Consider the following 14,399-nt stretch of genomic DNA (forward strand, 5'->3'; position numbering starts at 1 on the left):
AGACGGCAAAAATTTTACATATTGAAGTTATGTTATAAAGAATTTCCTATGAGGAAAATCTATGTGTAATTATGTAACAGGGGTGCAAATCAAACCTGCATGTGATATTTTGAGTGATTATCAGGCTTTGGTTGATACTTGGGAGACAGATAAATCGAAATCATTATGTGGATTAACAATTATGTTATCCACTTTATTGAAATTCAATTGGCCCAATATGATACAACTAAGGAAGTTTGGGATCATCAGACCAAACTATATATGTAGTCAAATTTTTCTAAGTAGTGTTAGTTAGTTGTGAGTTTAAACATTGATTGTCAGAAAATTGAAAGTTGTTGGCCTTTATTGTCTTTTATGAAATTGTGGCTTATTTAATTATTAATGGGCTTGAGCATGTATGTATATATAATTTAGGATTTCTAGGCTAATTACTCATTTATAAGGGTTGTTTATAAAGGTTGATAATACAACACTTAAGAATCTTAAGACTTTTCCTCTTTAACAAAGATTATTGTCCTTATCCATTTCTCAGAGTTTCATTTCTTCATAAATGTTCTTAGAAGATTCAATAGTCAAAAGCCAATCTTTTGTATCAGAGCTAGGTTGAAGAACATGTCGTCGACAAGATCAACTAGACATGCGACGTCAATGAATATTGGAAGAGAAGGGAACGTGATGCTCTCATATCCGCTATTCACGAAGAGTAACTACTCGGTGTGGGCGTTGAAGATGCAGGTAAACTTACAAGCACAAGGAGTGTGGGAAGTCGTGATGTTCAACGAGGTCGACGAACGAAATGATAGAATGGCTTTTGCCGCCATCAATCAAGCGCTCCCTGAGGAAGTCCTTCTCATGGTGGCCGAGAAGGATTTTGCCAAGCTAGCGTGGGAGACGTTAAAGACAATGTATGTTGGAGTGGAGAGAGTCAAGGAGGCAAAAGTGCAAACCTTGAATACACAATTTGAGGCGATTCACATGAAGAATAATGAATCGGTGGATGATTTTTCCATGAAATTGACATCCATTGTGACTAGTATCCGCTCGTTAGGAGAGAAGATGGAGGAGATCTCTATCGTCAAGAAGTTCCTTAGAGCCTTACCACAATCATACATGCAGATCATTACAGCGATCGAGCAATTTGGTGGCCTCAAGAATATGACCGTCGAGGAGATCGTCGATCGTCTCAAAGTCCACAATGAGAGACTTCACGGCAACGGAGACCAAGAGGAGGAGCACCAATTATTCACGCATGATGAATGGATGTCACGAATGAAGAAAAACGGAGAAGCCTATTTTTCTTCTAGATTGTCACGAATGAAGAAAACGGAGAAGCTAATTTTTCTTCTCAATTGTCAAGTCGTAGTGACAACGATAGAAATAACCAAGGTCGTGGCAAAGGGTGAGGTGGAGATCAAGATCGTAAAGAAAGCTCACCTCGACAAGAAGACACCAAGTCCCGCAATGAAAAGAGCATATTGAAGTGTTAAGCTTGTCAAAAGTACGGGCACTACACGTCTTAGTGCACTAACAAAAGGTTTGACGATGAGGTAAACCTCACTATCTTTTATGACGAGGAGCCATCATTAATATTTGTTGAGGTAGTGACGAATGTTTTGCCCGAATACGATGATGCAAACCTCACTAGCTTCTATGATGAGGAGCTAGCAAGCAACGGCGGAGCTACGTTGAGGGTTGAGTTGGGCTGTAGCCCAGTGTAAATCTTTTAAAATATTTTTTTTATATATATTTAACATACACAGCCTTGTCCAATTGGCTTTTTAGCTAAATGTTATACCTGTGATCAAACCCTGCCTCACCTACTTTTTAATTCTATTATAATTTCAAGGATGATTTTATTAAAACAATTACACAAAATAGGTGATCAAACCCTTTATATATGTAAATAATGTAATAATAGTATTTATAAAACTACATTTATATAATAATTATATATTATTATTTTTATTAATTTGAATATAATTAATAATAGAATTGATTTAAAAAGATAAAATATAAAGATTAAAATAATAATTTATATAAATACAAGGTTAAAATAGTTTTTTATATGTTTTAATTTTAAACTATTTCAAAAATTTATAAAAAATTATAAATTAATATTAATAAACAATAAAAGTTAAGTTGATTTGGTTCAGTATTTAAATAAATAAATTGATATATTATTTATTCTTCTAAAATGATTTATATGTATTAATATTTTATAATCATAATTTTGAGTGTCTATTCATTTACCACAATTTTGTATTTTTATTCTTATTTATATTTTTTATTTATTTTTTATTTACATTCACACAAAAATTAGGCTGAAATTCATTAATTAGACTTGTATATTTTATTTATTTATTTATATATTTAGTTTTCAATTTTGTATTTTTATTCTTATTTATATTTTTTGTTTACTTTTTATTTACATTCACACAAAAATTAGTCTGAAATTCATTAATTAGACTCGTATATTTTATTTATTTATATATTTAATTTTTTATTATTTAAAACTTAATTAATTTAAGTTCTCATTTTGTTTTAATATATATATATTTTTTAAATCGAGTATTCTTATATTTTATTAGGTTTCGTATATTTATTTTATTTTAGTAAAGGTATTTTTGGAACTGTTTAATTAATATGTTTACTTATTACTCATATTAGTGTAATACATAGGGGAGCGAAAAATTACCAATATTAAAGGTATATCGAAAATACCGTACCGCAATATATCGAAAATATCAATTTTTAAGGTATACCGAAAAAAAGGTAAGGTATGAGACCATGTCGAATTAATTGGTACGATAAAGGTACGAAATTTTTAAGAATTTGTTATATCGAGATATACCGAAATAGTATTTATAAGTTAATATATATTATATATATATATAATACTTATAAGGAAATAATTAAATATATTTCATATAAATTTAATTATAGAAATATAATTTTTGAATAATATCAAAATATAATTATACTGTAATATTATTTAATATATGCAATCTCTACCTTATTAATGAGATTGATTTTTTTAAAGTTAAATGTTTTTTAGGTATCAAAGGTATAATATCGATACCGTACAAAAATTAAGGTATACCGAAATTAAGGTAAGGTAAATGTATGAATTTTTTGTATACCGAAATTAAGGTATATCGAAATCAAAGTATACCAAAATCAAGGTAAGGTAAATGTATGCATTTTTTGCATACCGAAATTTTATGTAAGGTATAAAATAGATAAAACACTAAGGTATACCGTACCGTCCCACCCCTAATAATACTTATAAAATTTTCAGCCCAATGAAAAAAAAATCCTGGATTCGCCCTTGGGAACTAGTATTAATGTTTGTAAGAACCTTGAAGAGATCATGTAAGAACCATCCAAGGAGGAACTAGAGGTGGTGCAAACCTTGAAGAGTTCATGTAAGAACCGTCCAAGGACTAACCGACAACTGAATTATTAATATACCCCTTGAGACCAATGTTAGATACTCTTCTCGTCTGATGGCACTCTTTTGGAGGATTTTGGTATTTATCGTAATATTGTAGGCAACTTGGTTTATCTTATTGTAACTCGCTTAGACATTGCGCATATAGTTCATGTGGTTAGTCAGTTTGTCACTGCCCTTACTACAATTCATTGGGTTGTTATTCTTCGTATTCTTAAGTATCTTTAGGACACTCAATTTCATAGTCTCATGTTTCCTTTCATGTCTTCATTAGAGTTGCGCGCCTACTCTGATGTAGATTGGGCTGGTGATCCTACGGACCGCAAGTAGACCACTGGATATTGTATTTTCATTGTTGATTTGTTTATTTCTTGGAAGAGCAAGAAACAAGATGTCATATCTCGATCTTCTACAGAAACTAAGTATCGTGTCATGGCCTCGATTACCTATGAAATTGTTTAGTTATGTCGATTACTTATTGATATGTGTATTTCTCTTTCTCACACTACTCTGCCATATTGCGATAATTAAAGTGTTATTTAGATTGCACGAAATTCCGTCTTTAATGAGAAAACCAAACATATTGAGATTAATTGTCATGTAGTCTCATCATCAATATACTCACACCATCACTTTGTCATTCGTTCCTTCTTCCTTGCATATATTTACAAAAGTGCACTCGGTTTTGCGTTTCGTTTTCTGACTAACAAACTATCAATGCTTATTAATGTTGCATCGTGAATTTGAGAGGGAATGTTAGATATATTATTTTAATTATCTTTATTAACACTTACATATATTTAAATTTATTAGCACTTAAAGGTATTTAAGTATATTATAATAACTAACCATATAAACTTTTTCATTGTATTCATTAATAAGAAACCATAACTTCTCTTTATCTTCTCGATGAATTTGAGAAGCTTATCCAAAGGGTGAGTACCAAGGATATATGATTTAGATTATCTCTACTCACCCTTAAACTAAAATTTTGGGTTTCCACTCAGCCCACACCTAAATCAAAACTCAAAATGGATTTACCACCATTCTATCTCTTCCAAACGCAAACTTACCTTCTCACCGTTCAAATACCAAAAAAAAAGTATAAATTAACCCTCTAACTATTAATATAGATTAATTTTATACATTTAATTTTTATATGTTTAATTTCTTGTTTTTATTCTATATTTTTTTATTAATATTTTTTACCCATCATAAATTTATAATAATAAACAATGTTGATAAAAAAAAAAATAAAAAAAAGATTTTATATCTCGATATCAAAAAAATAAGAAACAAAGAAGCTCACATTGCACTTCGAGATGCATTAATTGATTATGTGGGAGGAGTACACCGATTTCGAGAATTGTTACAACATCTATTTTATGTGTAAAGTATTTTTTTTTTAATAATGTTTGTTTTGATATAATTTTATTGCTAGTGTAATGTAATTTGCGTTTATTTAATTATGCTTATTTTATTTTTTATGTTTATAAATTATTAATTTATATTTTATTTTCTCTAATTGAATGAGAAATAATATTAAGGTTCAATTTGTGACTTTAATAAATATAAATGTAGTATTGGAAAAAAATAAAAGTTTATAAAAGGAAATATTTTAATAATATTTTTGAGTTTGAAAATGATTCTTTAAGTCAGGAGATAATTACTTTTCAATGTGACCGTATCTATAGTATTTTGAGTTTAAGGATAAATTTTTAAATTGAAAATGGCTTTATCTAGTGAAAAGAGTAAAATATTCAGCATAGAGGGAGTAAAGTTGTAGAAGGGCTTGTATGACTGCTGACTATATGAGAAACTAAAATTTTCGTATAAGAATTTGGATTGAAATTTGATCGATTTGAAAGATGATCGTATTAAAATTAAAATTCAAAATGTTCATTCACCCGTTTTGAGGTCTAATGTGTCGGTCCACTTATTTTAAAATCTTGAAAATAAACTAATAAAATATATACATACTAACCCTGGTAAGATGAAAGAATTGTACTATAAGTTCTCATATTTAAGTTTGATTTAGCTTATACTAAATTTCAGCTTAATTAACTTATTTTAGGTATGTTAGTTTATATTTAAAACTTTATAAATTTTTTTATAAATTATTAATAATATATAACTCATAATTTAATTATATATTTATAAATTTAATATTATTTATTTAAAATAATTTGAATTTTTAATTAATTTATTTTAAATATTAATAAATTACTTAAATTTAAAAATAAATTATTTTAAAATAAATTATATAAATAGAAAATAACTCATATTTTATTTAATTACCGGATAAGTTATATATATATATATATATATATTTACTTTTGCTAGTATATTAGATTATTGTTATTTATTATTTTTTACTGTTTAATTTATTCCTTATAAAAATTTCAAAATTTAATTTTTTAATTTTTTAAATAATTATATAACTAAAAATATATATAATTTTATTAATTTTCTTATTATTAACGAGATTCATAAGATGTGGTGCAAATAGTATTTAGGCTCTTTAGCATAATCTCCTTCATTTTCAATGAGATACATCAACAATTGTCGTCAATTTCTGGGTCAAATAAATTGAATGAAGTTCTAGCAATAACATGACAACAAAAAAACTAATGTATCGCATCATATGGTGGAATATTTGAAAAGAAAGAAATGAAGAATCTCGGAAGAGAAAAGTTATGGGTACAATCGTATCAATGATTTCATTTACATGTGTTTGTTTCAATCCGAAAAAATGGCTTATACGAAATAAAAAAATCGATTTTATTGACATTTTAAAAAAATTCTTATTTCTTGTATTATTTTTTCTTTTCCGTTTTATAATGTTTAAACGAATTTTGCGCTGATATTTAAAAAAACTTTTAAATTGTGAAGTCTCTAGCTCACCCATATATAAAGTCTCTAGAAAATATATAATTAATTATTTTAAAAAATAATATTATATTATTTAAATAATAAATAAGTTGAAAGAAAATAATTGTCATAGAAAATTGTCCAATTTTTTTCAAATAAAAATAATAATAATAATAATAATAATATAGACTAAAATAGCTGAAATCAATCCTATTTTGTAAATGATTTGAATGTTGAATAATAGTAATATTGTGACTTATTGAAGATTAAAATTTCTTAACCCAATAGAGATAAGGCTTTGACAAAATATAGACTTTATATTTGGATGTAGAATTAATTATAGAATGAAAAAGGCAAAATATTTGAGATTTTTTTATTTTATTTTATTGAAAAAATCTTTTATCTGATTTATACAGGGTGGGGGGGAGAGAGAGGCATATTTTAGACGGGGTGGGTCGAAGCGTGACTGTCAAATCTACATATTCTCTCTCTAGAATTCATTCATTCATAATTCAGGGGGTCTCAAATCTGGAGATTCGATTCAATCGCCGTTCTTTTCTACGGTTCCTCGGGAATCCCTCGTCTTCTTCCTTCAATCTCTGTCTTCTCTCTCAGTAATGTTCCCAGATTTTCAAGGTACTCCAGATATGACTTTATAATATTTATATATATAATAAACACACAACTTTGTTGTTTCTGATGCATATCTATTTCGTTTTACTTTAGTTTAGTTTAGTTTGTTTGCTTGCACAGTTGAAAAAGTCTCATCAACTCAACTAAACTATGTTCATCTCTTATCAATCAATTCTTAACCAAGCAGGGAACAATTACTGTTAATTTTGTTTGCATAATTGATTTGTTTTTACTTCGTTGTTGATGTTGTGTTGTACCTTGTTCATGCCTCCTCTGTGCATTTGTGATTCTTCTTCTTTTTAAAAATATTAATTTGAGCTTTTTGAAAGTTTTAGGCGGATATATGTTTCTGACTACACATTGATTGAAAAGGTTCCCTTTAAAGGAAATCGGATCTGCTTTATCCCCCACATTTCAAACCCAATTACCTTGCAATGAATAGTTACAGTAGTAGAGTACAAGGAAGAACACACACACAGTAGCAATAGCAAAAGCAAAAGCAAAAGCAAGAACAATGAAATTAAATTTGAGATTTTGATTGCAGGGGTGTGAATATTTTGATCTGATCATCAGTTGTGGATAAATTATGGATGGTGACCTCTTTTCAGCAGTTGTTGGTGGTACCCAATTGGATGGTAAAGTGTTGCAGACATTTCAGAAGAGTTTTGGTCAAGTCCAGAACATTCTAGAGCAGAACAGACTGTTGATAAATGAGATAAACCAGAACCATGATTCAAAGATCCCAGATAAGCTTAGTAGAAATGTTGGACTAATCAGAGAGTTGAACAACAACATTAAGAGGGTCGTTGACCTCTATGGTGATCTCTCTACTTCTTTCTCTAAATCCATGGAAGCTTCTTCCGAAGGAGATTCAAGTGGTGCTGTTCTTCTCAAGTCTTCTAATAATAATAATAATAATAATCATGGGAAAGCCGGTGGGATCAAAAGGAATAGGCCTTCTTAATTTATTTATTTTTGTATTTATCATCACTCATCATCAGTATTCAGTAGTAGGGTAGCTAACTCTCTGCTGTGTTTTTATTAAGTGGTTCATGCTCTCACTCCATTAATGCCCTTCAACTGGAGCATCATCATCATCATCATCAAACTGTAAGTCTTTGTGGATCTATTGAAAATGTTTTATGTCATTTTAAGTAGTAGTGGTAGTGTGTGTATTCTCCAATTTTGATGTGGGTATCTCTTGATTCAACAAGTTTTGACACTATTTTTCCTTCTCCTTCCTTTTTCATGAAATTAACCAAAAATTCGATGAAATCAACTTTTGATGACTGTTGCTGCTGCCCATTATTCCCCTGTTTTGTTACAAAGAAATGGCAGAAGTAAATAAGCCCAAATTTCAAAACTCCTTTTTGATTTCTTTCTCCCATGATTGAGAGTTACTGTTGTTGTGTATGAGGAGAATTGTACAGAAAATGCAAAGATGCTCTCTGAAGCAAACTTCGAGAAGAGAGAAAGAAAGGGAGAGAGAAATCAAACTTTTTTGTTACCAATCACACCACCACAAGAATAGAATCTCAGATAGATAATGGGATCATGGCTCTTTTTGACTATTTTTTCTTCTTACTTATCAAAATTCTTAAACAATGCCCACTTAAAACAATCAAAATTGAAGTTGATCTCATTCATTTGCACCATTATTGTTTGTTTGTATATATGACATCCTCCAAAACTACTTCAATTTAAAAGGGTAAAAGTGATTATTTATAGTCTTTTAAGCTCTTGAATCAAATGAAGCCTATGGATTGAGGACCCACATTCTTGTAATGGGTGAATTATGAATGATGATTGATAGCTGATGTCTTTGTTTCTAGTGCTTCTGTTATACATGGAGATTCGATTTCACCAAATGATCCATTCAACATATATACAAACACTTTGAGTTGTTTTATTTAAGATTATGAAATTAAAAAAAAAATTGAGCTTTTTTGGATTATTTTAATTAAATCAATAACACAATCAATGTCATTTTATACCATGTCCAAAGGACCACAACTATTGTGACAATTGTATGGTGATAGATAGAGTCTTTAAATATATAAAGAAATAAAAAAAAAATGTTTTATGAAATTGAAGTTTGCCCATAGTTGGGCATTAAGCCTAATTTTCACAAACTCATAAATATTTGGACAACCCTTTGTGGACTTGGTTGTTGCTAAAGACAATAGAGAGACATCATTAATGTTACATTAGTCCACAATTGCCAATATTAGCCAATTGATTTTTTTCACAAACAATCATCATAATTATAATTAGTCTTTCTTCTTTTTGCTAAATTCCCAACTTTAATTTATCTAATAAAAGTATACCCAATTTTAATTTATTTTAATAGAATAATGATATATAGCTAGAATTTATATCTTGAATGGTGTTGAAATAATGTGTTAACACGTAATTGAACTTAAATCTTATAGAATAAGAAAATTTTATTTTTCAAATTCAATCACGTATGACATCCGTATGACATCAAATTTTCGGTTTCATTTGAATAATTGAATTATTTTGTATTTAATTTTAATGAGATTTTTTAAAAATGAAATAAAATAAAGATTAAACAAAGGGGAAAGAGTATCTGATTCTAAAATGACAGGATGAATCCAATTAGATAGAAATATTAGCGGCCGCCAATACAGCTAAGGATATTAATTATTATTATTATTATTATTAATGGTGGGAGTAGACGACCTAATTAATTAATCATTCAAAAATACGATTAGGAACCGTACATCCATTTGTATATTACTACTTATCTTATCTATTCAATTAATTATTTGTTAATCCTATACTTAAGAAATAATAAATAAATAAATTAGAGCGTTAGATCAGCTTTATTGGCTCCCAAACCAAGACAAATACCAAACACGCCATTCAAACAACACATCTGATGTGATGTGGGAATCTCTCTTTACCCTCCATTGTTCTTAAGAGCTTGTTTGATATTTTGCTTATTTAAGGGACTTTGTTAAAAACAAATATTATTTACTAAAAAAAAAAGAAAAAATATTTGAATTTTTAATTTGTTAAATTATTATAAAAAAATTATATTTAAAATTTTAATTTTATAAAATAAAATATAAATATTTTAATATTTTAATTGATAAAATGAGTAATTTAATATTTATAATGATAAATGTGAAATTGAACAGAAATAGAATTTTTAAATAATTAGTTAAAATCTCACAAAACTCATATCTCTTCCCCAAAACTCAATATTTTCTCTCAATTTCTTTCATTATTAATCACAACTCTTTTATTTATCAAAATATCTTTAAATTTAATATTTTTAAATCATTTATTTAGAAAGTAAAATTATAATTAATTTTTTTTAAAAAAAATATTTATAAATAAATAAAACAAATAATTTATCTAGAACCAAGATTAAATTTAAAAAAGAAACTAAGATCAAACAAAGCTCTAGGCCTTATTTTAAAAAATAGATAAAAAGCTATATTTAATCAATTTAAAACCAATTTATTATTTTTGTCACAATTATAATTATATTATATATATATATATATATATATTAATCATAATTCATATAGATAATAACCTATATTTTTTATATTATTTAATACTAAAAAATCATGATCCATATTTTATATTATAGTTCAAACTCTCTATACTACTAGATTATTACAATTTTAATTTTTCTTATCATGATTCAAATATATAATAACAAAAAGCTTGACATTTAGCAACAATACAGCTTTTCTGAACACAAAAGATATATTAACTGATTATTTCAAAATGCAAGTTTTGTTTAATATTGAGCCACAAGTTCAAGGGTCATTTGGATTTTGTTTGTTCTGTTTAATTATTATTTTTTAAAATATTAACTAAATAATTCACTTTATAATCAAACAAATTTTTGTCCCAAATAAGCCGGATTCAATAGGAATAGTTGGATCCAGTTACTGGATTGGACTAGTTGACATATTAATTAGTTATATTTAATGTAATACAGATATAGGAATTCTCTTCCTTAATCCCTATTAACATGTCCAGACTAAGCCTATACTGATTTCCTCTATAATATTGGACTAAACTAAATAAATAAATCCAGTTGTAACATTGAATAAGAAAATAAAACATGTAGTAAATTTTGGGTTTTTATTTTTTATAGTTACACATGTACTATTTAGTTTCACATTTATATTGAAAGTTTCATGCTCATATGTTTTTTTTATTCAAAATTATTTCAAGATTGGCTAGCATATATATAATCACAACTCTTATTAAATTCAAACAATATATTTTGATTTCTTGTATAAGACATTAATTTGTTGCTTGAAGTATTCTAATTGGTTATAATCTTTTTTATGTATTAAATCATGAGCCATACTTATGTAATTAAGAAAGTTTGAGCGGTGTTTATTCTTCACATTTTTAATATCATATTATTATATATGGTAAATAGACATAATTGAGGATTAGTTGAAACCTGAAACATTATAATACATTATATTTTGTCCCAGCTTTTGAGCAGTATAATTATTTTTCTAGAATAGTGGAACTTCATATACCAGATCTTCAACTACATACTTATTTTTTTTACAAACTAAGCTAAAGTTTTACCACTCAATAAATTGGTTAAGTATAATTTAAATGTTTATTTTTGTTTCAACTCTTTGTGGTCAACATCTATTTTGATTATCGTTTACTATAAACATTCTTACACTAATATATTATAATTATTAATTTTTTTAGAATCAAAAGTAGGCCTAGGGATATGGTTTAGATGTTATCCGAGTGTTTTGATAGTTGCATTTGAATGGAGACGACTGATATAATATAAATATATATTGGGTTACCATTCTGGTGGATTATTAAGTTTGAGATAACCGAATCTTCAATGACCATAGTCGTCGGATGTGTATCATTGATAATGTTATTGTTACGACGCTTTATGATATGCGTTCTTGAAAGTCGGTAAAACAGGTCAGAGAGTTCGTTTTTTTTAAAGATCTATAAACTCGATAATATGTTGGGTAACATATTTGTATTATTTAAAAATCAAAGTTACATAATTATAAATATTAGTTAAGAAGTTGATGTTGATGAATCACATATGGCTTTGTTTAATGAAGTGTTATTTTAATTTATCAAAAAACATCCTAGACTAATTTTCAAATAATCCTAGATCAAACAATGCAAGTTGGAGAATTTTTAAATGAGAACATGACTATGACATCATATGTTAATACGCAAGCATAGTTATAGATCAACAGAGTTTATATTATAATTCATTATCTTAATTATTTAGGTAGATATATAAATGAATTATAAATTATTTAAGGGTAAATGACAGTTTCACCCTTCATTATAATACATTAAAATAAATAGTAATTTAAAAACTACTTTAATGAATATATAAAATACTGCCTGCCACTATTGATTATATTAACATTGAAAATAAAAAGTAAATATATTTTTAAAAATAACGTACTGCCCACTAATGTTACATTATTAATATTATTTTTACTGTGAGAAAGAATTACCGCAATAAAACAAACATGAGATGTATTGAAAATATAATGGATGATAGAGTTACATGATCGAAAAGGAAAGATCATTGAGACGGCAGGTGTACCGTCAGTCATCAATTGGATCGTGGCCGTGGGGTCCTCGGCTTTACTTTTGTTCATCATTATTGCAATCAAACAGGTCCAAAACTGTTGGATACATATAATATCTATGTAGCCTCTACTTTTGTATTAAAATAGCAAACTGTTGCAAATTTCATCATCCCACAGTAATTATCTAGACCTCTTTTTCGATATCTCAGTAAAAAAATAAAAAATACCAATTATGCCCAAAAAAAAATTACTGAGGGTTTTTGTTTTTTAATGTAATAAAATAAAAATAATAATAATTTAAAATAAATGATTAATTCGATGGATAAGAGTTAAAGTTGAAATGATGTTTGATTAGTTTAAGTTAAAGGATAAGAAACTGATTAAACTGTTCAAATTGAATCAAAACCGCTCAAACCAAACTGAATAGCAAATTGAATCGGCCAAACCGAATTTATTATGGTTTCATTTTACTAAATTGTTTCAACGGTTTCGTTTATCGATTGAGCGTCACTGAAACCGTTCAATCTAACCAAATGTTTACAAAGTAAGATTTAAATAAGATAGGAACAAAGCTAGTTTGGGAGTCGATTCGTGATAGGGGAGATCATGTGAACTTGTTTCATGTTGTTTGGTCTTCTAAGGTTATCTCGAGACACTAATTGTAGTTATTGTTTAAGGAAATACTCTCAACTAGGGATCGCATCAAAAGGTTTATGGACATACCAAATTCTAATTGCCCACTTTGTGAAGGGAATGATGAGACAATGAATCACTTATTCGGTTGCTGCCCGTTTACTCTTGAGTTGTGAAAAACATTTTCGAAAGCAATGGAATTGGCATATTTCCCTTTGGAATGAATATACATCAAGGAGGTTGCTATTATGAAAGCAATAGGTAATCAATTCCGCTCGGATTTCTTTAAATGTGGGTTTGCATCTATTATTTATCATGTATGGGCAGAAAGAAATTCAAGAGCATTTTCGAGGGTGCGATGTGACGTTGAGGATGTATGGAGGAGTATTACGGTTGATTGCAACTCACTCACTCGTACTTGGAGACGAATCCCGAAGAATGAGCAAAATTGGTCTTTATGTTGAAATTGGAGCATGAATTACGATGAAGTCATGCAATTTAGTATGTTTAAGGCGAGATTATAAACTAAGTGTTGTTGTTTGAGTTGTTTGTTAATTGTATGACTTGTTTGTGATGTTCATTTGTTTTGTTATTCCGTTATTTAAAAATTAGAGCAAATATTTGTTTTGCTCTAATTCATAAACTCATGTAGGGTTTTTTACCATTTTAGGGTTTTTAATGAAATAGCGCTAAGTTGTTTTCCAAAAAAATAAATAAATAAAGTAAAAAAGAAGAAGATAGGAACAAAAATCAATCCTTAAACCGATAATGATGAGTAACGTATTATAACTATTAGGTCATAACACACCTTTGAAATAATAATAATAATGAGAATATCATAAACGTAAATATTTGTTAATAGACTATCAAAATAATTAACTATTATTAGTGGTAGACAAATTTAATTTCAAAAAATTGTTGATTCATTTTAAGTGCGATGTTTAATAAAAAAAAATATTTAGTTTAATACATTTGTGTTTTGAAAATTATGCTAGTGATTCATGAATTCTGTTACAGGATTTTATTCAATTATTTTTATTTGTTCATATTCATGAAAATATGTATCGGTTGTTATATATATATTTTTTAAAATATCCATGCAATTATATTATGAAATGGATAGTTGTTTAAGCACCCCAAAAGAATTACATTTGTGAAAAAAATCACACAAATAATACAAAATTAACACGTGCGGAGATCTTTCAAAAGGACAATGA

At 27.7% G+C, this 14,399-nt stretch overlaps 1 protein-coding gene across 1 annotated transcript; it reads left to right on the plus strand.

Annotated features, from left to right (window-relative positions):
* Positions 1-6,751: 6,751 nt before the first annotated feature.
* LOC124938482 (protein ELF4-LIKE 3-like) lies at positions 6,752-8,115 on the plus strand. Its single transcript, XM_047478924.1, has 2 exons — positions 6,752-6,958; positions 7,500-8,115. Exon 2 carries the CDS (start codon positions 7,542-7,544, stop codon positions 7,917-7,919), a length of 378 nt encoding a protein of 125 aa, XP_047334880.1. The 5' UTR covers positions 6,752-6,958; positions 7,500-7,541; the 3' UTR covers positions 7,920-8,115.
* The last annotated feature ends 6,284 nt before the right edge of the window (positions 8,116-14,399 follow it).

This window comes from Impatiens glandulifera, chromosome 5 (genome assembly GCF_907164915.1).
Source record: "Impatiens glandulifera chromosome 5, dImpGla2.1, whole genome shotgun sequence".
NCBI lineage: Eukaryota > Viridiplantae > Streptophyta > Magnoliopsida > Ericales > Balsaminaceae > Impatiens > Impatiens glandulifera.